At 40.9% G+C, this 27,861-nt stretch overlaps 1 protein-coding gene across 6 annotated transcripts in view; it reads right to left on the bottom strand.

Annotated features, from left to right (window-relative positions):
- Positions 1-27,861, bottom strand: part of tub (TUB bipartite transcription factor) — a 337,531-nt gene that overhangs the window by 121,226 nt on the left and 188,444 nt on the right. For 2 of the 6 annotated variants that reach the window (XM_073049508.1, XM_073049511.1), the window contains exon 1: positions 13,143-13,363. The exons of the other annotated variants lie outside the window; for them this stretch is intronic. In XM_073049508.1, coding sequence (XP_072905609.1) covers positions 13,143-13,225 — 83 coding nt within the window. In that variant the 5' untranslated portion in view covers positions 13,226-13,363. Of the gene's footprint in view, positions 1-13,142; positions 13,364-27,861 lie in introns of those variants that run through there. 6 annotated transcript variants of the gene reach the window in all.

Here is a 27,861-nt window from a genome sequence, read left to right as displayed (position 1 = left end):
ATTAGATTAGAAATAGTGCTAAACAGAAATAATATATATTAAAAAAGTGAGCTGGTGTTCATGGGTTCAATGTCCATTGAGAAATCAGATGGCAGAAGGAAGAAGCTGTTCCTGAATCGCTGAGTGTGTGCCTTCAGGCTTCTGTACCTCCTTCCTGATGGTAACAATGAGAAGAGGGCATGTCCTGGGTGATAGGTTTCCTTAATAATGGATGTCACCTTTCTGAGGCACTATTCCTTGAAGGTGTCTTGGATACTATGGAGGCTAGTACCCAAGATGAAGCTGACTAATTTTACAACTTTCTGTCGCTTCCTTTGGTCCAGTGGAGTAGCCCTCCCCCCCCCCCCCCCACCCCCACCATACCAGACAGCGAAGCAGCCTGTCAGAATGCTCTCCACTGTACATCTATAAAACTTTGTGAGTTTTAGGGGACAAATGAAATCTCTTTGAACTCCTAATGAAAGATAGTCACTGTCTTGCCTTGCTTATAGCTGCATTAATACGTTGGGACCAGGTTAGGTCCTCAGAACTTGAAACTGAAATTAACCCAGGAACTTGAAACTGCTCACTCTCTCCTCTTCTGATCCCTCTATGAGGATTGGTGTGTGTTCCTTCATTTAGCCCTTCCTGAAGTCCACAATCAGCTCTTTTGTCTTGCTGACATTGAGTGCCAGGATATTGCAGCAACACCACTCAACTACCGGTAGTTAGTATATTTCACTCCCATATATCTTCTCATCTCCATCTGAGATTCTACCAACAATATTTGCAATTGAATAAAAATATGCTCAAGATGCAGTAAAGTATGCTCAAGTTTACTTGGTTAACCTTTTCTCTGTTTTGTTTGAATATATATATTGGGCCTGGCCTCCTATTCAGCATTTGTAGTGAGTAATTAAAACAATATATTTATTTGTGGCCTGGGTGTGGCAATGGCAAGGTCAATAATGTAGTTGTCATTGCTAATTGCACTTGAGAAGTTGGCAGGGAACTACCTAAATAAATTGCTGTGGCATTTGTGGTCAAGGTACTCTTATTGTGACATGCAATTAGAATTTCAACCTAAAAGCAATGACATATTTTTAAAATTTTTGTTTTGTGCGACTGGGGAAGTAATTTGCAGGGAGAAGCCTTGATGAATGCATTTTCAGTATTACAGTCACAGTGGTAGAGAGTGGGGGGATGGGTGGTAAACCAATCAGCTGATTGTGCTGAATGACGTTGACCTTCTTAAGTACTATTGACTCATGTGGGCAGGCGGGAATATTCATCTATTCCTGATTTGGAGGTGGTGAGTATGCTTTGGGGAATTACAAGTTGAGTCATACACCACAGAATAACCAAATTCTCGTATGTTTTTATCAGCAGTTTAATTATGTAGTCTTTCCAGTTAATTGGCTCTGGGATGTTGATAGTGCAAAATGTGATGAAATCCATGCAGTTTGCTCCCACAATATAGTGGGTCAACAGCCCCTTTTGTTTGAGGTGATCACCGCCTGACATTGTAAACATTGTTTACTATATCAAACCCTAATTAACTGCTGCCAAGACCTCCAGTAGGTAAATGAGTAGCAAATTAATTCAAGCTTTTCTTCATAGGTAGTGTGGTCTCTCCCTGTGTGCATGACTAGAATGAGCCCCTGACATCCCCTCCTCCCTTCCTCCTTTCACTGGCAAGAGCTTGCCTGCGTAGTTGCCATTTTGTGGAAGAAGCACCAGGCAGAAGTAAACTGTAACAGTATGAAAGGCCAAGATACGTCTGACACAGGGCAGGCACCACCATTGGTGCTGGAGGGTCTTAAGTGTCCACTCTATAACATTATTTGTGGCAACATGGTTCTCATTATATGTGGTATTTAAAGAAAAACTGCGGATCCCATACTGCATCTCAGTCATTTCCATTGGTTGATGCCACAGCTGCAGTAAACCACTGGTATTCTGCTGGCATCTCTGCTGCAGCCCTTCCATGGGGTGGAATGAAAGGTGAGCAACAATTAGGCTGTAGGCAGAGGGAAACATGTACCTCCATCACAGTGGAGGCCTGGAATAATAACAATCAAAGGCTACACATCAGGCAGCATCTAATTTAACCAAACTAGATCTTCAGTCAGCATATCTCCACAAGAGAGTTTACAAACTCCAACTTCATCCGACACAAACTTCGGCAAAACAAGAACAGCCAAGTCTTTTGCATTCAATCACAAGCAAACCGCAAAGCAAGAGGAGGTCCATTAAGTTGTGCAGATGGTAGTGGTTTTCCCTACTGATAGACACTGGGCTCTTCACGTTTGTTTAACATATAGCATCATGATCCAGTTTGACAGGATTGATATCAAATCAGAGTTGTACGAAGATTGACATCACAATCTGACAAGTCTGCATAATTCTGGCATTGACAAGCAGCAAACTTATCTGAATTGTAAGCAAAGAAGTGGCATGGTAGCTTAGCGGTTAGCATAACACTTTACAGCACTAGCAACTCGGGTTCAATTCCCATCACTATTTGTCAGGCCTCTCCGTGACCATGTGGGTTTCCTCTGAGAGCTCTGGTTTCCTCCCACATTCCAAAGACATACGAGTTAGTAGGTTAATTGGTCACCTGGGTGTAACTGGCTGGCACAGGCTCGCTGGGTCAGAAGCACTATTACCACGCTGTATCTCTAAATAAACATAAAATAAAAACTCACTCAGAAATATGAGCCAAATAAGCTTGTATGGCACCAAATTAAAAGATGCTGCGGAGTCTAATGTCATGGCTAGTTACTCTACAGATACTACATAATCCAAGTGATCACCTACACTGGTTTGTATTCTGACATTCTGCTTTACTAATCCTTTCACGTCACTAACTTTTTCCTTGCACACAATCTCAATGCACCGAGGTTTATTGGTGGGGTTAGTTAGAAGTCGCACTCATGGTTCTCCATAACGTATGGGTAATTTCCTGCTTTTCCCTCATACTTGAACAGTGTTAAGATGACCAAGCTTGCGTTTCTCTTGGTGTGGAAGACTTGCACACCTACTATGTATGGTGTGCAAGTACAAGATTAACTTTATATTTCTTCGGACTATATTGAAATTACTTACACTGCACATTTGGAGCTGCTAGTTATTAAGAGAAGATACTGGATAGATTGTATCAGAGAACTTTCTGTGTACTCATAAATGCAATTTGAAAAATCAATCAACTCCCATTTTCCTAGACAGAGCCTTTTATGCTCGCTTTGAAAGGGAATATAGAACTACAGCTATGTGGATCCCTGCAGCATCCAGTCTCGGAGGCCGACGTTAGGCTGATTTTCAAGAGGGTGAACCCTCGCAAGGCGAAAGGCCCTGATATAGTACCTGGTAAGGCTCTGTAAACCTGTGCCAACCAACTCACTGGGGTCCTCAAATACATTTTTCTATCTCTTATTGCTACAGTCGGGAGTTCCCACCTGCTTCAAAAGGGCAACAATCATATCAGTGCCCAAGAAGGGCAGGGTGAGCTGCCTCAACAACTATCGTCCAGTAGCACTCACATCTACGGTGATGAAATGCTTTGACAGGCTGGTTATGGTTAGAATCAACTTCTGCCTCAGCAAGGACCTGGACCCACTGCAATTTGCCTATTGCCTTAATAGGCCTACGGCAGACGCGATCTCATCGGCTCTCCACATGCTTTTGGATTCCCTGGACAATATAAATACATACAGTATGTCAGAATGTTGTTCATTGACTGCAGCTCGGTGTTTAACACCATCATTCCTACAATTCTGATTGAAAAGCTCCAGGACCTAACCCACTGTACCTCCCTCTGCAAATGGCCCCTCGACTTCCTAACTGGAAGACCACAGTCAGTGTGGTTTGGAAATAACATCTCCACTTCACTGACAGTCAACACTGCCACACCGTAGGGATGTGTGTTTAGCCCACTGGTCTGCTCTCTCTACACCCATGAATGTGTGGCTGGGCAGAGCACAAATGCCACCCATAATTTTGCTGACCATTGCTGGCGGATTCTCAGATGGTGATGATAGGGCGTAGAGGAGTGAGGTATACCATATAGTTGCGAGGTCTCACAGCAGCAATCTTGCACTCAACATCAGTCAGACCAAAGAACTGATTGTGGACTTCAGAAAGAGGAAGACGAGGGAACACATACCAGTCCTCATAGAAGGATCAGAAGTGGAAAGAGTGAACAATTTCAAGTTCCTGTGTGTCAACAACTCTGAGGACCTAACCTGAGCCCAACATATCGATACATCTTTAAAGAAGGCATGTTGGCACGTGGCCGCGCCCTGGAAACCTTCCAAGGCGCAAATCCACGGTTGCGCGAGACTAACGGATGCCTATATAATAAAGAAGGCAAGACAGCAGCTATAGGAGTTTGAGGAGATTTGGTATGTCACCAAAAACACTCACAAATTTCTGCAGATGTACCGCATCACTGTCTGGTATGGGGGGGAGGGGCTACTGCACAAGATTGAAGAAAGTTGCAGAGAGTTGTAAAATTAGTCAGCACCATCATGGGCACTAGCCTCTGTACAATTTGTAGCCTCAAAAAGTTTCATTCTTAAGCTCCTTCCTGACAACTTCGTAATTTTCAAGAACTCTATCAGTACCTAGTTTCTTGAACCTTTCGTAAGCTTTAATTTTTCGCAAACTTTTTTCCATAGATGCTGCCTGGCCCGCTGAGTTGCTCCAGCATTTTGTGTGTGTTGTTTGTATTTCCAGCATCTGCAGATTTTCTCTTGTTTATAACTTCCTTTCTGCTGCCTTCCTCCTTTCTTAAAGAGAGGCATGGTATTTGAAACTTTCCAGTCCTCTGGCTCATGCCAGAGTCCAATAATTTTTAAAAGATCATTACTAATGCCTCCACAATCTCTAACGCTACCTATTTCAGAATCCTAGGGTGCAGTTCATCGGGCTGGGGTGACTTATGTACCCTTAGGCCTTTCAGCATTTTGAGCACCTTCTCCCTTGTAATAGTAACTGCACCCACTTCTCTTCCTTCACACACTACAACATCTCCACACTGCTAGTGTCTTCCACAGTGAAGACTGATACAAAATACTCATTTAATTCATCTGTCATCTCCCTGTCCCTGTTATTATTTCTCCAGCCTCATTTTCTAGTGGTCCTGTATCCACTCTCAACTCTATTATTTTTTACATACTTGATAAAGCTTTTACTGTCCACTTTGATATTGTTTGCTACCTTGCTTGCATATTTCATCTTTTCCCTTCTAATGATTCTTTTAGTTGCTCACAGTAGGTTTTTAAAAGTTTCCCAATCCTCTATCTTCCTGCTAACCTTTGTTTTGTTGTATGCCCTCTCTTTTGTTTTTACATTTGCTTTGAGTTCCCTTATCAGCCACGGTTGTACTATTTTGCCATTTGAGTATTTCTTCATCTTTGGAATACATCTGTCCTGTACTTTCTTCATTTTCCCAGAAACTCACATTATTGCTGCTCTGCTGTCATCCCTGCCGGCAGTTCCTTCCAATTTACTTTGACCAGCTCCTCTCTCATAACACTGTAATTTCCTTTACTCCACTGAAATACTGCTATGCTAGACTTTACTTTCTCCCTAAAAAATTTCAAGTTGAATTCAATCATATTATGATCACTGGCTCCTAAGGGCTCTTTTACCTTAAGCTCCCTAATCTCCTCCAGTTCATTACATAACACCCAATTCAGTATAGCTGATCCCTTACAAGGCTCAATGACAAGCTGCTCTAAAAAGCTATCTCATACGCATTCAACAAACTCACTCTCTTGAGATCCATTACCAACCTGATTTTCCCAATCTACCTGCATGTTAAAATCTCCCCTGACTATCATAACATTGCCCCTTTGACATGTTTTCTATTTCCCATTATTTAATCTGTGGTTCACCTCCCAGCTACTGTTGGGAGGCCTGTATATATCTGCCATCAGGGTCTTTTTACCCTAGCAGTTTCTCAACCCACAGGGATTCAACATATACTGATCCTCTGTCACATCTTTTCACTGATTTGATGTCATTCTTTACCAGCAGAGCTGCACCACCCCCTCTCCCTCCCTTCCCATCCCACCGATACAACGCGTAACGTTGGACATTCAGCTCCCAACTACAACCATCCTTCAGCCCCGATTCAGTGATGGCCACAACATCATACCTGACCATCTGTAATAGTGCAACAAGATCATCCACCTTATTTCTTATTCTCCGTCCGCTGAGATATAACACTTTTATAGTGCTGCATTGCTAGCCTTTTTGATCTTGCATCCCTAATGCCCTGATACTCACCCGGCTGCCTACAATTTCGACCTATCATCTGCTTGCCCTTCCTAACAGTCTGACTGCACACTACCTTTGCTTTTTCACCATCTGTCCTATCCTGAGTCCCTTCATTCTGGTTCTCACCCCACTGGCCAAATTAGTTTAAACCCTCCCCAACAGCTCTGACAAACCTGCCCGTGAGAATATTGGACCCCCTCGGGTTCAGTTGTAACCCTTCTCTTTTGAACATGTTATACCTCCCCCGGAAGAGATCCCAATGATCCAAGAACCTGAAGCCCTGCCCTCTACACCAGCTTCTCAGCCACGCATTTATCTGTCATATATTATGTATTGCATTGTACTGCTGCCACAAAGTTAACAGATTTCACGACATATTAAATCTGATTCTGAATTCTGTATGTTTAGCATTTTCTCTTTATTTCATGTCTCCTTTGCACATGTCTACACAATGGTCAGCTTGAATATAAATCTACTAAAGTTGAAGAGGTGCTTTGGTTTCGATGGCTGCCCCAATTTTTGCATCATCTCAAAATCGGATATTTTCAGTGAGAATGGTTGTTTTAGAAGGCAGTGAGTTAAAGTCTCAATGGATAAACAATGGAATCAGACTCTTTTGTGTCATTCTGCACTTTCTTCCATTTAACTGTTATGGTGATTATTCCCATTTCAATGGAAATGTCCATTTCTAGAGCAATAGATGTCTTAACGTTGCACGTACTTTTTTCTTGTTACTGGTTCCAGGTAAAATTATATCACAAATAATGGAAACTTCTGTTGCATGCATGGTCTTCAAATACATGGGAGCACCACCTTTTGAAACTGAATATATACGGCCAAGATTTTCCATTAGATTCCGCTAGTCCCTCTTGTCTAATACAACTCACCAGTGCAAATTACATTCTGCACAAATAGAGTTTCTGCAATCTTTTTGCTTGGCTTAAGAAGAATCTAATTAGATGCCTGACCTGACATGCTCCCAGATCAAATTAATTACACCTTTTACAGGCCTTCAGGAGATTTAAAACAATTGAAAATACTGGAAATATTCACTAATCAGGCAGATTTGAGAGACAAACAGAGCTAATGTTCCATGGCAGTGACCCTTCATTAAAACTTTTGAAAAGTTAGAGATTAAAAAGTTGCAGAGAAAGAAAAGTAGGGTAGAAAGAACCAATAGAAAGACATACAACTGTAGAAGTTAGGGAAGCAGAGATTGAATCTCAAAAGTGGTGTAGTGCCAGATAAAAACAGTGATATTTACAGGAAGAAAGACTAGTCAATTCAAAAGGCAGACCTGAAGGAGAGGTACTGTAAATAGGAGAAGATGAATCTGAGATACCAGAAGAAAGGAAACAAAACTCTGAATGTTATGAATGTGAGGTACAGACCAGGATCAATTGATAATCTGCAAGCTTTGAATTTGTCAAGCCCTGACAGCTATGATGAGACCAAATCAGAAGATGAGATGCTGTTGCTTGAGCTTTATTGCATTCACATAGGAACGTGAAGGCAATATTTCAGAGTGGGAGTTGAATGGAATGGAAGTGTCAGACAACTGAAAAAAAGAATAACGCTTGTGGACAAAATACCGGTGTTCTGCAATAATCATCCACTTTCTGTTGTTTTTTTCACTTTAGGGGAGATCATATCTTGAGCTCTAAAAGCAGTATTACTGGAAATGATGCTGTGAACAACAGAAAGGAAATGCATCTCCTATGATTCAGTAAGAAGGTGCCATGAGAAGAGAAGTGACTATTATTGACTAGAACCTTGGAATATTAAAAGGAAAGCTCGTGGTATCATGTTGGAAGTGACAGAAATTATGGCAGATAATTGATTGAATTTGGAGGCTGGAATGGTGGGAGGTGAGGGCAATGCAAACCTTATGCTTGTTGTGGGAGAGGATGAAGGCATGGGGAAGACGCAGCTGAGAGACCTGTGAAATACAATGAAGGGAAACTAAGGCCGAGGGAGAAGGAAGAAAAGTTGTGGAAGCCATTTGTAATTAATAGAACTGAGACAATGGATTAAAGTTCTTTGGTGATGTTGAAAAATAAAGACTGCCAAAGGATACAGCAGGATATAGATCAATTGCAGATATGTAGAAAAATGGCAAGCAGAGCTTAACCTGGCCAGAAGTGAAGTGTTGCACCTTGGGAGATCAAATGTAAAGAGGCACTGTTAATGGCAAGACCCTCATTAATGTTGATAAGCAGAGGGATCTTGGGTCTAAGTTCATAGCTCTCTGAAAGTGGCTACACAGGTTGATAGGGTGGTAAAAAAAAAGTACATGGCCTACTTGCCTTTATTAGTCAAAGAATTGAGTTCCAAAGTCAGGAAGTTAAGTTGGAGCTTTATAAAACTCTCGTTAAGTCTCATCTGGAGTATTGCATATAGATCCGGTCACCCTATTATAGGGAGGATGTGGAGGCTTTGGAGATAGTGCAGAAGAGATCTACAAGGATGCTGCCTGGATTAGAGGATAAAAGGGGAGGTTGAACAAACTTCGGTTGTTTTCTCTCAAGCAGCAGAAGATGAGAGGAGATCTAACAGAGGTATATACGATTATAAGAAGCATACAGTAGATTCAGCATCTATTTGCCATGGTTGAAATGCCTACTACCAGAGGGCATATTTTTAATGTGAGAGGTCCCAAGTGCAAAGGAGATGTATGGGGCATGTTTGTGGGTGCCTGGAATGCACTGCCTGTGGTGGGGATGGGAGCAAGTACTGCAAGAGTGTTGAAGAGGCTCTTAGGTAGGCACATGGACGTGCAAGAAATGGAAGGATATGGACATTGTAGGCAGAAGGAACTAAATGTTTTTGGGGAAATTTGATTACTAATTTACTTAGCTCTGCACAACATTGTGGGCTGAAGGGCCCGTTCCTGTTCTTCACTGTTCAACAGGGAGCAGATGGAAGGAAGTGTAATGAAGGTAGGCGTAGGAGCTGAAGAAATGTTATCAATACTGGATGCCAATGAATCTCTGGGGTGGGAAAGGGTAGAGTCAGGAATGGATCACATAAAGGTGAAAACAAGACAGAAATTGGCAGCAAAGGAGGTGAAATTTACCAGTTGTGACTGAGCACAGAAGGTAATGGTAGTGTTCGTGGAAGGGCTTGAGACTGACAAGGTGTTAGTGAGTCTACTGTGCAACTGGTCACAAGCAAGGTCATCGTAAAGATGTTGAGAGATTTTCAAGAGTGTAACCAGTGACCAGAAGCAACAGCTGGCAAATGAGTGGTCAAGCAAGGGACTGTAGCTAAAAGTTACAACTTTCAGATCTTTTTGGCATTGGATTTTGCACCATCATGGGTCAATAAATAACATAATTCAGGCAAAACCATTTGCTCTCCTGAAACACACATCTGAAGCAACTTGCAGAACAGCCGCCAGTGCCAAAAATGCTCAAAGAGTTCTGTTCAGAGTACAGTTTGGAGATCCATGTTAGGGACATCTTTCAGGAGTTATTGGACAGGGTAACCTAGGGTAAGCCAATAGGGTACCAGTTAACCCAAACAAAAACCAGTCTTCAATCTAAGAGCAGAATAGTTGCATGAATACATACTTGTAGAGAGCCATCTCTCAGAGCAGTGATAAAAGATGACTGCTATGGGTGTCTGGGTTCACAACTTATAAAGGTGTGTTTGTCAGTTAAGATGTGCTTCCAGTGTAAATACATATATAATTGTACAGAGCCACATGTTGATACCTAGAACATTAGTAAACTATAATCATGAAGTTGTATTTAATTACTTTCTATTCTCTTTCAGCTTAAGGGTATAAAACTTCCGTTTATAAGTTCAAAGAGATTCTCCTAATGAGAGTTTCTTCCAGGGTCCTTGCTTGTAATGCAGAATAAAAAACTAATACATCTACAGCTCCAGTCTCCATATCGCTCCATCACAGTGCAGCTATCAGTTTGTGCAACACTATTACAGCTTGGGACGTTCTGGGCTTCTTTCAGTCCAATTCCAGTGCTTTCCATAGAGTTTGTATGCTCTCCCCGTGACTGTATGGGTTTCCTCCAGCTTCCTCCCACAGTCCAGAGATGTACCACTTATTAGGGATTAATTGATCATTGTGAATTGTTGTGTGATAAAGTTAGGGTTGCTGGGCACACTAAGCCAGAAGACTGTTCTGAGCGGTATCTCTAACTAAGTATATAAAGTTAAAAGCCCGTGACAATGGTAACTGCAACATGATCTTCTTCTTCGCTGCTGAATCAAGTGAGTGTTACATGTGGGACCAGTAAGAACTAGTAAGTGTTCTGAAAGGCAAAAGGAGGAAGGCACCAATTCAGCTTGAGTGAAAGGCGGGTGACTTTGCCACAGCTGTTACCGGGGGGCCATTTGCTCGGGGTGCCCGTTCCAGATGACCTGATGCTATAAGTATCAGAGGTAGAACAAGACTTGCAAGGATTCCCCAACACTTATAATAAAGAATATGCTTTTGATTTGTGCTCCGGATTAGTCCAGGCACAGAATCTGTGAACGTGTTCATTGGAATAGAGCAATGACACTGGAGGAGAGAGGTAAGAATGAGTTAAACTGTATTTTTCTTTGGCTGTCTGTTTTAGATTTAATTTTATTAACTATTTAAAGAAAATCTTTCTTAGTTCCGGCATCTTTCCCTTCCCCCTCATTTCCAGTCCTAATGAAGGGTGTCAGCTCAAAACATCGCCTATTTATTCATTTCCTGGATGCTGCCTGACCTGCTGAGTTCCTCCAGCATTTTGTCTGGGTTGATCTTAGATGATTTTATTTGATTGTCATTTTATAAACTAATCTGCCAATATTTTATTAAATACTATCTGTGAATTAATTACAGCTGTTTTTTGAGTAGGGTTTATTCTGGTCCATCATGTCACTCAAGGTCCTCTCACTTGAGTCTTGTTGGGGTCTTGCTTAGTTCTGGGTCCACCTGGGCCTTATGGACCTGAATGTGGTGAAGTCAAGGGTATGAGAAACCAGGAGCAGCAACTTTGTGCAATGGGCCTTACTTAGAAACATCTTCAGCTTAATCATAACATTTACTCAAAAAGGCACATCAAATGACTTATTCCCATGTAACCTTTGGAAAAAGCCTACTGATTCCAGATGAGTATATGCTGTAAATTAATCTTTGTATGTTCAGTATAACATTTTGTTGGCCAGAATTTTGAGGCATTTTATGTAATTGGCCTCAGATAATGTATAATCTGAAATGGGAATTCAATACAGAAGAAATCAGATAAATCTAATTGGCTAACTCACCGAGTGCTGAATGTACAGAACAGAGACTTGTAAATTCAACGTAGTTTTTGCTCAGTAAGATGGGGTTTATTTTTATTTTAGTAACAATGAATGAAGCCTACATACCAAAAGTAGATGAGTGAGCCATGAATTAATCACTCTCTATAAAAGGAAATGGTCTAAATCAACTTACAGGGATGCCTGGGAGGGAGGCATAAACAACATAAATCCTTTAATACAAATGTTCAAATAATTCAAGATACCACAGGTCAGAAGATGTGTAATAGGCTAAATTTAGGCAGGCAGTTCAATCTGTTAACAGCCTTTTGAGGAACAGTCTGTTTATGTAGATGAGTGTAACGCTGAGTAGCATTACTCCCTAAATCAGCATAAATCAATGGTAATAACAATCAGAGGGATACACTCATTCATTTTCACACTCCCCTTCTCTTCTCTCTCTCTCTCAACACCTCACCTCCCCCCCCCCCCTACACACACACACACACACACATATTTGAATATTGGAAGCTTTGCTCATATGATTCATACAAATGGAGAATAAGCAGAAACGAGCCAGCTTTCGGCAAGCAAGAACCAATGATAGCAACAGCAGTGCTGCCATGGCAATTGGATTCTCTCCATGGTAGCAGTTCAGATGCAATACTAACTTACACAGTCACACATCACACATCATAATTGTTGTACACATATGGGGGGAGGAACAGAATAAATTAAATGTCTCCTCCTGGATTATGTTTGATGAAATTTAGTACAGCACAAGCTCCTTCCTAAAGGCAGCAAAGATTTCACACCAGATATGATTCCCTGTTCCTTGAAAATTACACGTCAAAACAATGCAACTTGAATACACCTTAATCCGTAAAGAGATGTAATGACTGAAACCATCCATACTTTTAGAAGTGCAAATTATATTTTGAAAAGGATGCTTTAAAAGTTTACAAAAATCTTATTGTAATCAATGAAACAAAAGTCTAAAGTATATTGATGCTGTGCTTAAAATTAGAACTTTTCTGGAGTATATTCCCTTAGGAGCCATACTTATATTTAAAAATATGCAAACATCCACTAAGTCAGGTCTTCGACTAAACTGTACAATCAGCAACGGCAAAAAAGCTGCTCTTTCTACTTCTAACCATTGAATAACTTAATTAAATCATACAAAGGACTAGCAAAAGACAAACAGAAAACTATATCTAAATCTATTATATAGTCGCTTGCTCATGACATCATAGTGATGACAACGACACATGGCTCCTTAGATTTTTCTCAATTCTCCCTCAAATAAAATATTTTTATTTCAAAAATTGATGGCACCTTCAAAATCAAGCACACTTGCAAAGGGATAATATATCGTCCCTGGATAAAGCAGCCAAGTTAAAGCTGCAGAAGGCATTTTTTAGTTCACGCTGCAGGCACAGTGCAAGCTGGAAAAGAACAGGTAAAGATCTTTGTTTAACAGAGTACAAAGCAGCACAAAGCTCAAGCTGTTGTTTTGCATTGCTTAAAGTGCAAAATAGAAGATGCACTGTTAAATGAAAATTGAGATGAAGCCAAATCACTGTTTAACATTAACAAGCGTCTATTCTAGACAACATAAAAATATGATAGATAAGAAGTACCTGTAAGGGATCCAGTCAGAGAGATGCTTAGAACTCATATTTAACATCAACTGTCTGATTTTTAGCACAAAGGCCTGGAGCATGAAGTAGTGATCCCAAGATCAAACGCCTGAAGGACATCTGCCACAATTCAAGCATTATCCAGCAGTACCCAAAATCTTTAACTTAACAGCCAACACCAGGTACTGAGACACAGGCAAATAATCAGCAAGAATCATTAAACCACACCTACAGCAGCGATTCCTCACTCGCGTATAAGCACACACACTCTGCCTCTTCTCTCTCTCTCTCTCTCTCTCTCTCTCTCTCTCTCTCTCTCTCTCTCTCTCTTCTCTATTCCCAGCAAACCGTCAGCACAAGCAACCGCTCAAATAACACAGCAAGTAACGAAACAGGTAGCTGCAGGATTCATTGTAACCTATTCAAATACAGGCAGCTTTGATGTCTTAAAACCTTTTTTAGATAAAGCCTATTTCATCAAGCAAAAATAAACAAGAATATTCCTTTGTTACATCAAATTATGAATTAATTTCAAATGAGTTATTCATTCACATGGAAACTGAGGCAGGAGAGGGTGTTGCTACATGTAGTATTAATAAATATGCTTTGATCTCCAAGGATGTTTTATATTTATGGATAGGACTAATCTGCAATCAAGTGGTCATGTATCTTCCCAAGTAATTTCTCATTCAGATTTATTGCTTAATTTATCACTGTAAGCACTCCCACACCAAAATAATTAGACGCTGTGGCTTTAACACCAACTGCAACTAATTGAGGAAAATCCTTAAAGGACATTTGTGTTACAAATTTCAGGTATTTAGAATAGAGGTGGCAAGCATATTATAAAGTGATTCTTCAGATAAAATGAAAGTAAATATTCTCTGAAGATCTTAAGACATTGGATATACACCTGCACTACTTTTGAGCAATTGATTCTAATTTATTCATTGAACAATAGCCAGATAAATAATTGCATCCATATTTACAAGTTTGAAGATGTACAATGTAAAATAAATGTAAAGTTTAAAACAAGGGCTAACAATGCGACAAAACAAAATCACAAAAAAATAGGTAATATATTTAGTCGTTGATGAAGAAATAGAAGACCCAGGAAGAAATCTAAAAAGGAAAACAACTAATATAGAAAGATAACAGTCAGGCCTTTCATGAGCACTTGAAAATATAAAAATATGGATAAAGAGAGGTTATGACAACTTAGTTTAATGGAGTGTGGGTCAAGGTGGGAAGAGTTCTTAGTGCAGAGGATGAAGGAATGGCACAGATATTAAACAACTATTTCTGGAGCCAGTGTGACAAATGGGCTACACTGATGCTACAAGGATATATGGTTTGAACAAAAGAATAGTAAAAGATTCTCAAGCCCATGAATTCTCCTCTATTTATCAAATGGTGCAGCAACTTGCAATAGACAATGTAATACTAATTATACTAAACACAAGGGCATAAAGAAAATAAGTATCAGGCACAAGCTTTAAAGTTTGTACATATTCAATGAATATTTTGAAAATTTATCCCATTGAGAATAACTTGAACTTCAGCATCATTCTGTCCATTACACCCACCCCCTTTCCCTCCCCATGACTCCCCCACCACCCCTCTCCTCCCAATTGCTCTGTTGGAAACCTGGCACAAACCCTGTCTTCTGCTAACACGACAACTCAGTGCTGAGAGACTGCCTCCAAAGGCCAATATCTCTGTTTCACTTCCCATCGTGTGACCCAAGTGTTTCTAGCATTTTCTGTTTTGTATTAGATTTGTAACATCTTTAGTTTCCTTTTGATTTTCATTTACCTGTAAAAATAATCTAATCTGCCTCTCAGTGAATTACTGAATATTGCAAAGTTGTTGAGATGAAATGTTAAAACCAAATCTGTTCTACTCCTCAAAGTGGAACTAAAAGATTACAGAGAACTATGGTATCCTCACCTTCATTGGCCGAAGGATATAGGCGTTATGACATCACATTACAGCTGTACAAATAATTGGTTAGGTTGCAGTTAGAAGACTGAATGCAGTTCTAGTTGCTATATAATAAGAATAATGCAATTAAGGTAGAAAGGGCACAGAAAAGATTCACAGGAATGTTGCCAGGACTGGGGTGCTTGAGATTTAACCTGTTGTTCCTGGAAGAAACGAAGCTGAGGGGTGAGCTTAGAATCTATCATGAAATTATGAATGACATAGAAAGGATAGATTAGTTAGTTTTTTTCCCCTTTGGTAGGGGAATTTAAAACCAGGAGGCATGGGTTTAAGGTGGAGAGGGGAAAGATTAAAAGAGAAGCAAGATATAAAGAGGGAGGTTTTTTTACCCAGAGGGTGGGAGTGTATTGAAGGAACATTCAGAGGAAGTGGTGGATATTGGTACCTCTACAGCCTTCAAAAGATATTTGAATAAGTATGTGAATAGGAAAGGAATAGAGGGATATTGGTCAAATGGAATTATCATAGATAGTCATTTTGGTCAGTACACTGACCAAATCTCTGTCTCTGACTAGTCTCTGTCATTACCCCGAAGGCTGTGATTGAAGTTGCAGCTCCCCCCCCCCCCCCCCCCCAGCTGCACAGATCCTCCTGGCATTTAAGATTTCTCTGGCTTGTTTCCACAGAGAAACTTTCGGGCTGGGGAGATCCGTATAGCCAAACAAAGAGAGAGGGAGACTGCAGCTTCAACGGGGGATGACGCGGGAAACTGTCAGACCTGGGCGGTCCGTCAATACACGTGGGAGGCACTACCAGTCCGCAGAAATCTGACTTACACTGGGCACCCGGGATACCGCATGAGCACCATGTCACGATGCTGAGCAGCTGCACCACCTGCCCTGGCCCAGCCCTCACAGACAGTGAGTGCACACTGACCCATGGCTGTGAAAACTTTGCTGGACAGCAGGAACTTGAGCCACTTCCCAGAGCAGGGAGGCACTGGCTGGGCGGGTACGGAAAGTCTTTTCGTGAATGGGGAGTACATACACATCAATGCCTGGATTGAGGGAGCATAATGAATTTCCACTCTGTGCTAAGCCGAAGAGCTCAACATTTTAAAATTCTTTTCTGGTGTTCAGATCTCTCAATGGCCTCAATTCTTTCTCTGCAATCTCCCCTAAGACCACTGCCCATCCCTGCCTCTGGATGTTTTTTGATCTTATTCACATCATCGATGTGGCTTAGATATACCGTACCTAATGGAATCTTTCTCCCTTGTTACTTCTCCTTCCACCTTTTCAGAATACCCTTAAAACTTATCCATTTGATCCAAGCTTTATCCATGTGGTTTAATATCACACTATAAAGACTGATGTCAGTCTAGTCTAATAATGTTCCTGTAAAAGGATTATGTTGAAAGTTTCACATAAATACAAGATGTTGCAGAAAGAGCTCAGTGCCATGAACCACAAAACCAAATAGGGAAATAAATTAGTTCTTCAACTTCCTCTTTAGAGTTGCGCATAAAAACTTAATGCACAAGTACAGTCCACAAAAACATTGCTGTAATCAACAGGAGGATCAAATTCATAGAAAGGGAGATATTCTCATAAGTGAAATAAAGGCAGATAGAATGTTCTGCATTTGGGGGACTAGGAAAGATCATAAAATAAAGTTATAATTTTGTAAGGGGTCAGCATTAAGTAAGTATGGCTTGAGTGGTCTCCTCTAGGAGTGATGATCAACACATTTTGGAACTATTGGAACGATGCAAAAAGTCCCTTCACCTCAAATGATGCATTACAGTGAGAGGCACACAAAAATATAGACACACACAAACACAGTCACCCATCCTCTCTTACAGCAACTGTTCATGGACTTTTATCCCTTTCCACCCCTAATGGAGATCAAGGCTACACATGTATGAAAATGAAATAGTTTGTTCAATGACTTTCATCTTTTCCATTTGAGCAAAGTATAGTTGGGAGGACACCTACTCAACAGTCTGAAGGGCTTTGCCTCACCAGATTGGAAAAGGTAATTTTCCAGCTCATGGGCAAAGAATTCATGGAGCCACGAGCCACCTCACAAACTGAGTTAATATAAGTATATTAATGAATAGAACCTTACTGTGATTAGAATACTCACTTTGAATTGATTAACAAGACACCTTCATTACTTTCTGCACTGCTGCATTATACCAGAAAGAGTGCCGCTTATAAATGGAAGTACCTTCTGGTTTGTTTTTGCAGGGAATCAGTGGAATCTTCCTGTTTCCCCTTACCATATTATCAGGACATGGAGCAGTAGGGAACTGTGGACAAAGAAGGGAACAATGACGATAAGGAATCCACCTCTAAAAATTCCCTTTAAAGCAGGGGTTCCCAATTTGTATGCCTTGGGTCCCTATCATTAACCAAGAGGTCCTTGGACCCTGGGTTGGTAATCCTGCTCTAGAGGATGTATTAGAGACCATGAACTTCCAATGGCATCCCAGAGGGTATGATCTACCATCCCCGAACCCCAGCTATTGCAGACAGTTTTATCAATTAGCCAGGGACTGGTCTGAAGCCTGCTCACCACTGCCGGGAGCTTCACTGAAAATAGTCAAATGGGAAAGCTGTTTAACTCTGAAGGCAAACTTCCTGTGTTGTAGTACTTCATGTTGCATTGTTAGAAATTTTCAGGACACAGCACTGGTCATTCTCATTGAGAGTATCAAACCGTAGCTAAGTTGCAAAGTTAAGCCACACTAGTGTAGGCATTTGCTATCATTACTCAAGACTTTGTCATGTCTCACCTAGAAAGACTGCTAGAGTCATACATGTCACATGGATACGTTTCAGCAAAATCCAGATTACTGCTAGTGTCACAGTCCCGTGTGTGTGTGTGTGTGTGTGTGTGTGTGTGTTTGTTTGTGTGTGGTTCTCCCGGGCTTCCTGATTACGGCGCACCTGAGCATAAATACCCCGGCTTTCCATCCACTCATCGCCAGATCGTTGCTTCAGCCAGTGTGGTTGTTCATGTTCTAGGCTGCTTAGAATTGTGTATTCTAAGTTTTGTTTCCGCGCTGTTGTTTGCCTTCCCGTTCATCCTCCTGCCTGCCGTTCTCCTCCAGCCACGCTCGCACCCCTGTTTGCATCCCTGCACTGCCTCGTCCCGCCGCCCGCCTACACTCTCCGCGGGCTCAGTGGTTAAATGCCACGCTCTCCCCACAGCGACCTGGGTTCGATCCCTGGTCAAGCCTTGCTCTCTCGTCTGCTTTCCTCTGTCTAATCCTCCCTCCCGTGCGTACCGTGCAACCACAAATAAACACTCTTCAGATGACTCTACCTCCATGTCAGTGCCCTGCGTTTGGGTTCACCCGTTCGACGCAACAGCTGGATATCAGAAAATGCAACTATTCTTTCCCATTTAAAATGCAGACTGATGACACTGGAACATTTGATTATGTTGCTCTGGCAATGGTTGTAAAGGACCCCAAATACAAAACTGACTACCAGCTCAAATTTTCTCCCCTTCTAGGTGTGCTCTTACGCTAGTACCATGGCCACTTCTGAGCAAGCCTCCCCTCCGGGAGACAGGAGAAGATAAATGGTGAGATGAAACTTCTGGTCTACATCACATACTCTTCAGGAATTATCAACAGTGAGGAATAAGTAAAAGAGCAACTTCTGAAACGATTGCTTGTGTGGGAACCTGCGTTGATCACATCCTGTCAAGTGCTGCAGCAGCTTAAAAGAAACCCTCAGTTGGAATTCCATGAGGGATTTCTCATCGCTGAATGAAGGTGGACTTCACTGGCATGAAATCTCAGCTTCTCAACATGTCACCATGGTCAACATAACGTGTTGTGCGTCTTTAAACTCCTAGTGTTAACATATCAGGTGACCTGTCCTGGGCCCAGAACATAGATTCAATAATAAGGAAAGCGAGCCCATTTCTTTACCTCTCAAGAGGTTGAAGAAGTTCAGCTTGTCACCAGCTTACTGGTGAGTGTACCCTAACTGGTTGCGTCATTGGGCTTGTACAGAAATTCAGATGTAAAAAGCTGCAGAGAGTAGTGAATAATCATAGACACATCTCTCCCCACCATCTACAATAAATCACAGACACATCTCTCCCCACCATCTACAATAAATCACAGTCACATCTCTCCCCACCATCTACAATAAATCACAGTCACATCTCTCCCCACCATCTACAATAAATCACAGACACATCTCTCCCCACCATCTACAATAAATCACAGTCACATCTCTCCCCACCATCTACAATAAATCACAGACACATCTCTCCCCACCATCTACAATAAATCACAGTCACATCTCTCCCCACCATCTACAAGAAGTGAAGTCTTACTGAGGCAATATCAACCATTAAGAATCCCAGTATCGGGCCACACCGTCTTTCTACTGCTACCATGGAGCAGGAGGTACAGAACCCTGAAATCCCACACCACCAGGTTTTAAGAAAATTCCTTCCCATCAGCTATTGATCTTGAACTTACAGGCAAAGCCCTTATCATTAAAGTTTAGCAACATTATGACCATTTTGCACTAAAATGCACTGTATTTTTGTTCTAATTGCATACTTTCTTGTAAAAATTATGCATTATTTGCATTGAACTTACGTTTTTCCTGTGAATGTTGCTTGTATCTTACTATGTGCCTTTGATGCTGCTGCAAGTAAGCTTGTCGTTGCACATGTCCATACCCGTACCTGTACTTATGACAATACAAGCGACTTTGACTCTCAGCTGTTGTGACTACGTGACTGACAATTTTCACTAGTGTTAAGAGACCAATGTTCAGACCTCCAAAATGGAGCTGATGTCATAGTTGTTTAAGCAAAGTGATGCTCAGTGATGTTGTGGAAAGCCTCTGTTGGGACTCGAGATTACCACCATTCAGCTGGGACTCCCTGATCATCTTCATCATTCTCATGTGCTCCTCACTCATGAAGCTCATCAAGATCCAGGCCTGTTCTCATGTTATACTCTGGCACTGACAGCTGCGTTCAGAGTGCCAACTCCATTTTCATTAGCATTTTCCATGATGACTCTAGTACTTGTGTGGCTCCTCCTTTTTTGTTATTGGTGCTCAGCTGGATAATTGATCATTGGTGATTGCGTCCATTACCTTAGGCAATTCTCCTATTAAATATATTTTGGCTTTGCCTTCCCCATCAGGATGAAGAGATCATGTGATCTGTCAGGAAGCGAGGCATTAATCTTCAAAAAATATATATATATATAATTAGTAACTAACTATACACTTAAGGAGTTAAACCCTTTCTGTTGATGAAGTGATCAGATGATTTACTGTATGTTATTTATGGCACACAAGTTCAATCGATTGCTGCCTGCATTTCTATGAATACTGACAACTCCAGGTAGCCAAGCCAATTCATCCCAACTATGGCCAAAAAAAGTGATATGATTTCATCGTGAGTAGTGAATCTGAGGAGAATCTCTGAAATTTGCTACTATAGGCAACTGTGGAGGGCAAGTATTTGGGTATATTTAAAGCAGTGTTTGATAGATTCTTGATTAGTCAGGGCATGAAGGGTTACAAAGAGAAGGCAAGAGACCTGGGCAGAGAGGGAAATGGGTCAGCCATGATGAATTGGTAGAGCAGACTCAATGGGACAAATGGCCTAATTCTGCTCTGGTATCTTATAGTCTTAGGTAACCTCTTTAATGCTGAGGTGAGAGCAAATTGAGATTGTAGCATGAATGTGCATCGTGATCTGGAATGTTCCAGCACCCAGGACTCTGAGAGTCACCATAAGCCTGACTTCCACAATGTAGGCCAGACATAAAATTGTAGCCTATAATCAGCCCACAGGCTATATCTGTGATGACTGACTTTGAAAACCTAAAGCTACAAAGCATTGCTCCTCGGCCAGGTCCAATGAGGATACAATGTCGCTGAAGACTCTGGAGGACTAAGCTCTTCATAGGCAGTTGTGTCTTTATATCTTTGAACAAAACACATTTCCCTCAGAATCGCCTAACATGCCCATCCTGAAGGCTTTTGTGAGGGAGTTCTTCCAGCAGTGTAACTTCAGGTTTCCTGCAGATGAAGATCTCAGCATCTAGACACCCACGGGACGCATCTTCTTTTAGCCGTTTTCAGTCACTTCTACACAGCCTTTTGCTCCTTAAGGAAAGCAGGAACCTGGAATGATGGACTCCCAGTTTGTGCCATGCTGTTCCAAAACAGTTTTGATGTGGGCGTGGAGTTTTAAATTCCATTTTATGTTACTGCAGGTCCTACAGGTCTAATGACATCTTTAAGTACATGCCTAATCCCAGAAAAAGGTCAAGTGCATTACTGTCATCTACTCTGGGTCAAACTGATGTTTGAGCACATTGCACTTAAAATACCCAACTCCAGGTGGACTAACTGAAGACTGAAAAAGTCATTTGATGAGGGTGTTTGGACAAGTAACAGAATCACAGCAGAAATAAACAAGTGCAGACAGCAAATCATACCTCATCTGACTTGGACTGTTATACCACTGCGATGCATACTGCACAAGGCCATTAATGTTGAAACCATTCACTCGCAAGTTGGAAGAGCCAGAAGTGTGATTTCCAATCTAGAGGCAACTTGTTAGTCCTGTGAGGCTCTGAGATAACAGCTGAGGTCAACAAGGAGAAGAAACAACTGAAAAACCAATCACATCATTGCAACCCACTTTTGTGAAGGCACGGAGTCTCCTGCTGCCCCATTCCACCCAGCCCTCAGGTTCCAAAAGTGGTATGAGGTGCTTATATTAGTGATAGACCAACATCTATTTTCAAACACATACTGTACCAAAACGTTACTACACCAAAATGTTTATTCCTCTTCTATCATGGGATCAAGGTGAGGATGGTTCTGAGCATACTGGAATGTTGGATGAGGCAATGAAACTCCACAAAGAGCTAGCACACTTCCTAATGTTATAAAGATAACCAACTCAGCAAACATTTCTTGTAGGTTGCTATAGAAACAGATTAAATCCTTCTGGTTACTCAAGTCATGGAAGAGGAAGTGTCGTCGTTGAGCTTAGTGCCTTAAGTAAAAAAGCATCATGTTTTTTAAAGAGAATCTCTCTGAATAAGCCCAGATCACTCCATTGAGGCTGTGCCAGCGCACAGAACGATCCCATTCTCCCAGCAGTTTTCCTCTGTAACTGTTCTCCCTACTTTCCCTGCCATCCGAATAACATTGTCATGATGCAGAATTTAAAGAGGGAGTGAATTTTTTTTCTTAAACTGCAAATCCAGAAAATCTGAAATGAAAACATAAAATGATAGAGCTGCTCAGCAGGCCAGATAGCATCTGTGGGAAGAGAAACAGAGCTAACAATTCTGGGGCAACGTCGTTCTTCAAAAGTGAATTCCGGAGAATACTGAAAGAATGCTATACATAAAGTACCTTCATTTTTGTGTGCACTCTCTTCTGAATATTTTTTTGCTCCAACAGCTTATCTCAGTTGTGCATTCAGTCTTGAGTGAGGACATGAGGCATTCAATTCACATTCCACTGTTTTCAGAAACCCATGAAATGCTGGGGGAGTTTTCATTACTCGAGGAGTAGACTTCCAAATAAAGGGCTCAACTGACCCATTGCTTAGCTATCTAATTTCTCATTTTTAACTACGGTAATCCAAGAACAGGGAAGTTTCTTCCAGTTTCCTGGCCAAATGTTATAGCTTAACCAATTCCATTAGGGTAGATCAGTTGATAATGCTTCACTGCGGTTGATGGGACCTTACCATGTGCAAGTTGGCTGTGGTTTATCTGACAGTTTGTTTGTTACACTTCAAACAATTGTTTACTTGAAACAGTCTGAGTTATGTTAAAGTCACAACTCACTGTCAATAAAAGGAAATTTCCAATCAGTAAGCTTCAGTGCTGCTCTGGGATTTGATCACACTATTCTGACACTGTCTTGCTTATTAAGATTTAAATATCTACTCAGAGAATGAAAAATGTAATTAAAGTAGGTATTCAAGAAATGCAGACAAACCATTGGCAAGATCATCACCAAAATAAGAATGTAACAAAAGCAGTCAGTATTACCATATTATCTTTCCATGTGAAAAGAATGTTTGAGCACTGTGCAGTAGAGTGAATAATATGTGCATTCCAAGTACAAGAAGTTCAAGGAAATCTACCATGATAATGTTACGTTCCCCAGTAACCGGGTGACTTACCAGCAAAGATAGAGAGGTCTGCTGAAGCCTGGTGCTACTATTTTCAAACGTTTTATTTATAAAGGGGCAGAAACGTATGGTTAATACAAAACATTCAGATCATATACATCGTCAAAACTCAATCTAAAGCACAGGTGTAGTAATAATCAATCAAAAATGAGCTCTATCGTTGTCTAGGGGATACTGAGTCCAATGAAATATAAGAGTCACTCAAAGTCTGCAGGCTTCCCCATTTCGGGAACCGCTGGCATTTCACGTGTTGGAGAGAGAGAAAAGGAACACTTGCCCGTCGTCCTTGCGAAGCAAATCCCTGCTGTTGGTTAAAGCGGTTTTTCCTTTTGGGTCCAGCCACAGACTCCCGATCCGGAATCTAACGCACGTGGCTTCCTTCAGAATGGCTTCCCGCTCCGACGGGAAGCACTATCGTGTCTGCTTCGTGTGTCTCCTTGGTGCATCTAAGGCCCCGCCTCGGCAGCCCACCTTTTATCTGGACTGGCAGGGTTGCAGATGTCAATCAGGTTGGGGGTGAGGCAATCTTTCCCCCATCACCCAGCCCACGTTGCCCTGAGGGTTTGCACGTAGTCCAGTTCCTTATTCCACAAAGGTGTCTCCCAAGACAATGGCTATGTCCAAGGCTTTTGTCTTGCTGAGCGGCCAGCCCACATTCCAAACTGTAAGGCTCTCTCTCTCTTGCGATTCTCACAAAGGAGGGGGCTGAGGTCATGACAATAAGGTACTTAGAAAGAATGCCTTGATAGGAGCTCTGAGGGGAATGTATGGCAAAGACAGTTTTATATGTAAATACACAATCCTTTTTTCCATTATCCTTTTCCATTGTTTGAAGCTTGCTCTATTTCTCATCTCTCAAAGGGTGTATTGTAAAAGAACAATGTTATACCCTGTATTTATTTATAATACACTTGACCTGGAAGTGCCTAATGCATGTGAGGAGCTCTAATATGCAAATGTTCATTCTTAAATTCTAATGTCACTCAAGTGGACAATCACAGCATTTGTATTTTACAGAAATACTTGCTCTATTACAGGTGTATTTTCCATGACACAGACACACAATTAAGGCAAAGAGGTAGAGTGTACAATTGACAGAGCACAGCAGTACAATTAATTCCGAATGTCTGTGGTGGCTTCAAAGGACAGAATCCTTCATAATGAGATGCATCATAAAATGCTTTAGTTCACAGTTTTCTCATCAGTTTTATGACCAAAACTTGTAGAGGCTGAGCTACAAATAGAAATGCATCACTTTCATGTCACATATGGTTGTGATTTGCTGGACAATGAGGGTAAAGTTCAGAAATTTAGGGTGATTAAAAGATATTGCTTAGAAATTATGATCTGGACTTATGATCTCTCCTCTACACTTATGGTATAATAAATTGACTACTTTTTAAGCTACATATGGCACTAAAACCTTGTAAATCCAAACATATAAGCTATCATTAAAACAAATCAAAGATCATTTTCAGAAACTAAATGGAAGTGTTCTAAAACACCCTTTTGATAAAGTGGAACAGAAGCTATGAAATGGGAGCAGCTTCAGGGAAATTTCCACGTCATATAGTTTTCTAAATTTAATTGGCCGTAAGTGTACTTTAAGCTTTTTAATGTCAAAGCAACAGCAAGGACCCAATGCTGTAACTTTTCAACAAAGTTAATGATAAAAAAAAATCACTTAGGAAGACCTGAATGGAAAATATACTGAAATACGTCTCAGGAACAGCCTAATCCTCCAATGCTTGGATTTCCAGCATCTAGGGACTTTCTCTTGTTTGTACTCCACCAAAGAATAAGTCTGACCTTTGCTTCCCATATATTTCCAATGATTCCCACATGGCTAAGTACCTTTTAGTGATTTTCACTTCAGCTGCATTTTTAGCAAATTACTCCAGTAAAGGCAATCTTTCTCACCAGATGGTACATTATTTGCTTGGTTGCACAAAATAGCAAAATTTTGAATATTACCAGGGCAATAGCAATGGTTAAATATGTTTCTCCATAATATTCAGCACCTTGTCTTTAACTTGAAGGCATAAAACTTGATCACGATTCCCTCCCTTTCAGTAACCATTTATGACTTCAGAAATCTCTTCTACCAGCTTTTTAAGAAGTTTTCATATCCTTCAAAATCCTTTACACATTAGAAGGACAAAGAAACAAAGCATTGTAATCAAAGTCCTGTGACTACTTTTTTCAATATTTATATAGTAGAACCCTAATGATTTGAATGAATATGGTTGAGTAAGACAGCAACTCAAAAGTCTTTGAATGGCAGCAATATCCCCTTCCCAAGAAGGACAAATATTTGTTCTCTTGGTAAATGTGATAGTTCTTCACAATAATATCTACATCAAACTATTGTGAAGTTTCTAAAAAAATTTAAGTACATTTGCAAATTGATGTGAAGTATCTTAACTAAGTTAAAAATTATACATTAATCATCCAGCCAAACCAATTATTAGGGAAAATAACTTTGATCATTATACCATACGACATAGGAGCAGAATTACGCCAGTTGGCCCATCAAGTCTTCGATTATGGCTGATTTGTCACCCCTCTCAACTCCAGTCTCTGCTTTCTCTCCATAATCTTTGATGCCCTGTCTAAACAAGAACCTATCAACCTCCACTTTAAATAAACTCAAGGACTTGGCCTCCATAGCTATCTGTGGCCATGAATTTCACAGATTCATCACACTCTGGCTAAAGAAATTCCTTCTCATCTCTGTTCTAAATGGACGTCCCTCCATTCTGAGGTTGTGCACTCTGGTCCTAGAGGCCCACTATATAGAAAACATCCTCAGCACATCCACTCAATCTAGGCCTTTCAATATTCAATAGGTTTCAATGAGATCCCCCTTCAGTCTTCTAAACTCCCTGCAAATACAGTCACAAAGCCATCAAGTGCTCCTGGTATGTTAACATTTTCATCCTTAGGATTATTCTCGGTAACCTTCTCTGGATGCTCTCCAATGCCAGCACATCTTTTCTTAGATAAAGGGCCCAAAACTGCTCACAACACTCCAAGTGTAGTCTGACCAATGCCTTATAAATTCTCAGCATCTCATCCTTGAACTTATACTTTAGTCCTCTCAAAATTAATGCTAACATTGCATTTGCCTTCCTTAAATCTGACTCAACCTACAAGTTAGCCTTTAGGGAATCCTTCATAAGGACTCCTAAGCCCCTTTGTACCTTTGATTTTTGAATTGTCTCCTCATTTAGAAAATATACTACACCTTTATTCCTTCTACAAAAATGGATGACCATACACTTCCCTACACTATATTCCATCTGCAACTTCTTTGTCCATTCTCCCAATGCATCCAAGTCTTTCTGCAAGACCTTCTTCAGTCTTTACTAACACTACCTTCACCTCCACCTACCTTTGTAATTGTATGAAAACCTGGCCACAAAGCCATCAATTCAGGCATCCAAGTCATTGACATATAACGTGAAAAGAAGCAGTCCAATTACCGACCCCTGTGGAATATCACAAGTCGCTTGCAGCCAACCAGAATAGGCTCCCTTTATTCCAACTCTCTGCCTCCTGCCAGTCAGCCAGTCTTCTCTCCATGCTAGTATCTTTCCTATAATACCATGGACTCTTAACTTGTTAAGCAACCTCATGTGTGGCACCTTGTCAAAGGCCTTCTGAAAATTCAAGGAAGCGACATCTACTGATTCTCCTTTCTCTATCCTGTCTGTTATTTTCTCAAAGAATTCCAACAGATTTCTCAGGCAAGATGTTGCCTTAATGAAACCATGTTGGCTTTGGCTTCCTTTATCATGTGCCTCCAAGTACCTCAAAATCTCATCCTTAATAATGTAGTACAACATCTTCCCACCCATTGAAATTAGGCTAACTGGCCTATAATTTCCTTTCTTCTGCCTCACTCCCTCCTTAAAGAACCTCCCTCCCTTCTTAAAGAGTGTGGTGACTTTTGCAATTTTTCAGTTCTTGGAACCATGTGAAAATCTAGTGAGTCTTGAAAGATCATTACTAATACCTCCACAGTCTTTTCAGCCGCCTCTTTCAGAACCCTGGGATGTGTTCCATCTGGTCCTGGGAACTTTTCAGCTTCCCAAGCACCTACTCCTTAGTAATAGCAACTACACTCATTTCTTCCTCCTGACACATTACAATTTCTGGTATACTACTAGTGACTTTCACAGTGACCACACAAACAGTATGCCAGAAAATACTGACACAAAATATTAAATAAATTCTTCCGCCATTTCTTTGCCTCCCCATGACTAACTCACCAGCATCATTTTCCAGCAGTCCAGTATTCACACTCACCTCTCTTGTATTTTTTATATATCTGAGAAAGCTTTTGGTTACTCTTTGATATTATTGACTAACTTTTCATCTTTTCTCTTCTATGGCTTTTTTCATTGCCTTCTGATCATTTTAAAAAACTTTCCAATCCTTTAACTTACTATGAATTTTTGCTGTATTACATGTCCTTGCTTTTGCTTTTATGCTGTCATTGACTTCCCTTGTCACTCACAGTTGTGTCATCCTCCCTTTAGAATACTTCTTC

This window comes from Hemitrygon akajei, chromosome 6 (assembly GCF_048418815.1).
Source record: "Hemitrygon akajei chromosome 6, sHemAka1.3, whole genome shotgun sequence".
Classification (NCBI taxonomy): domain Eukaryota; kingdom Metazoa; phylum Chordata; class Chondrichthyes; order Myliobatiformes; family Dasyatidae; genus Hemitrygon; species Hemitrygon akajei.
The sequence above is the reverse complement of the archived record's forward strand: the minus strand, read 5'-3'. Positions and strand labels throughout refer to the sequence as shown.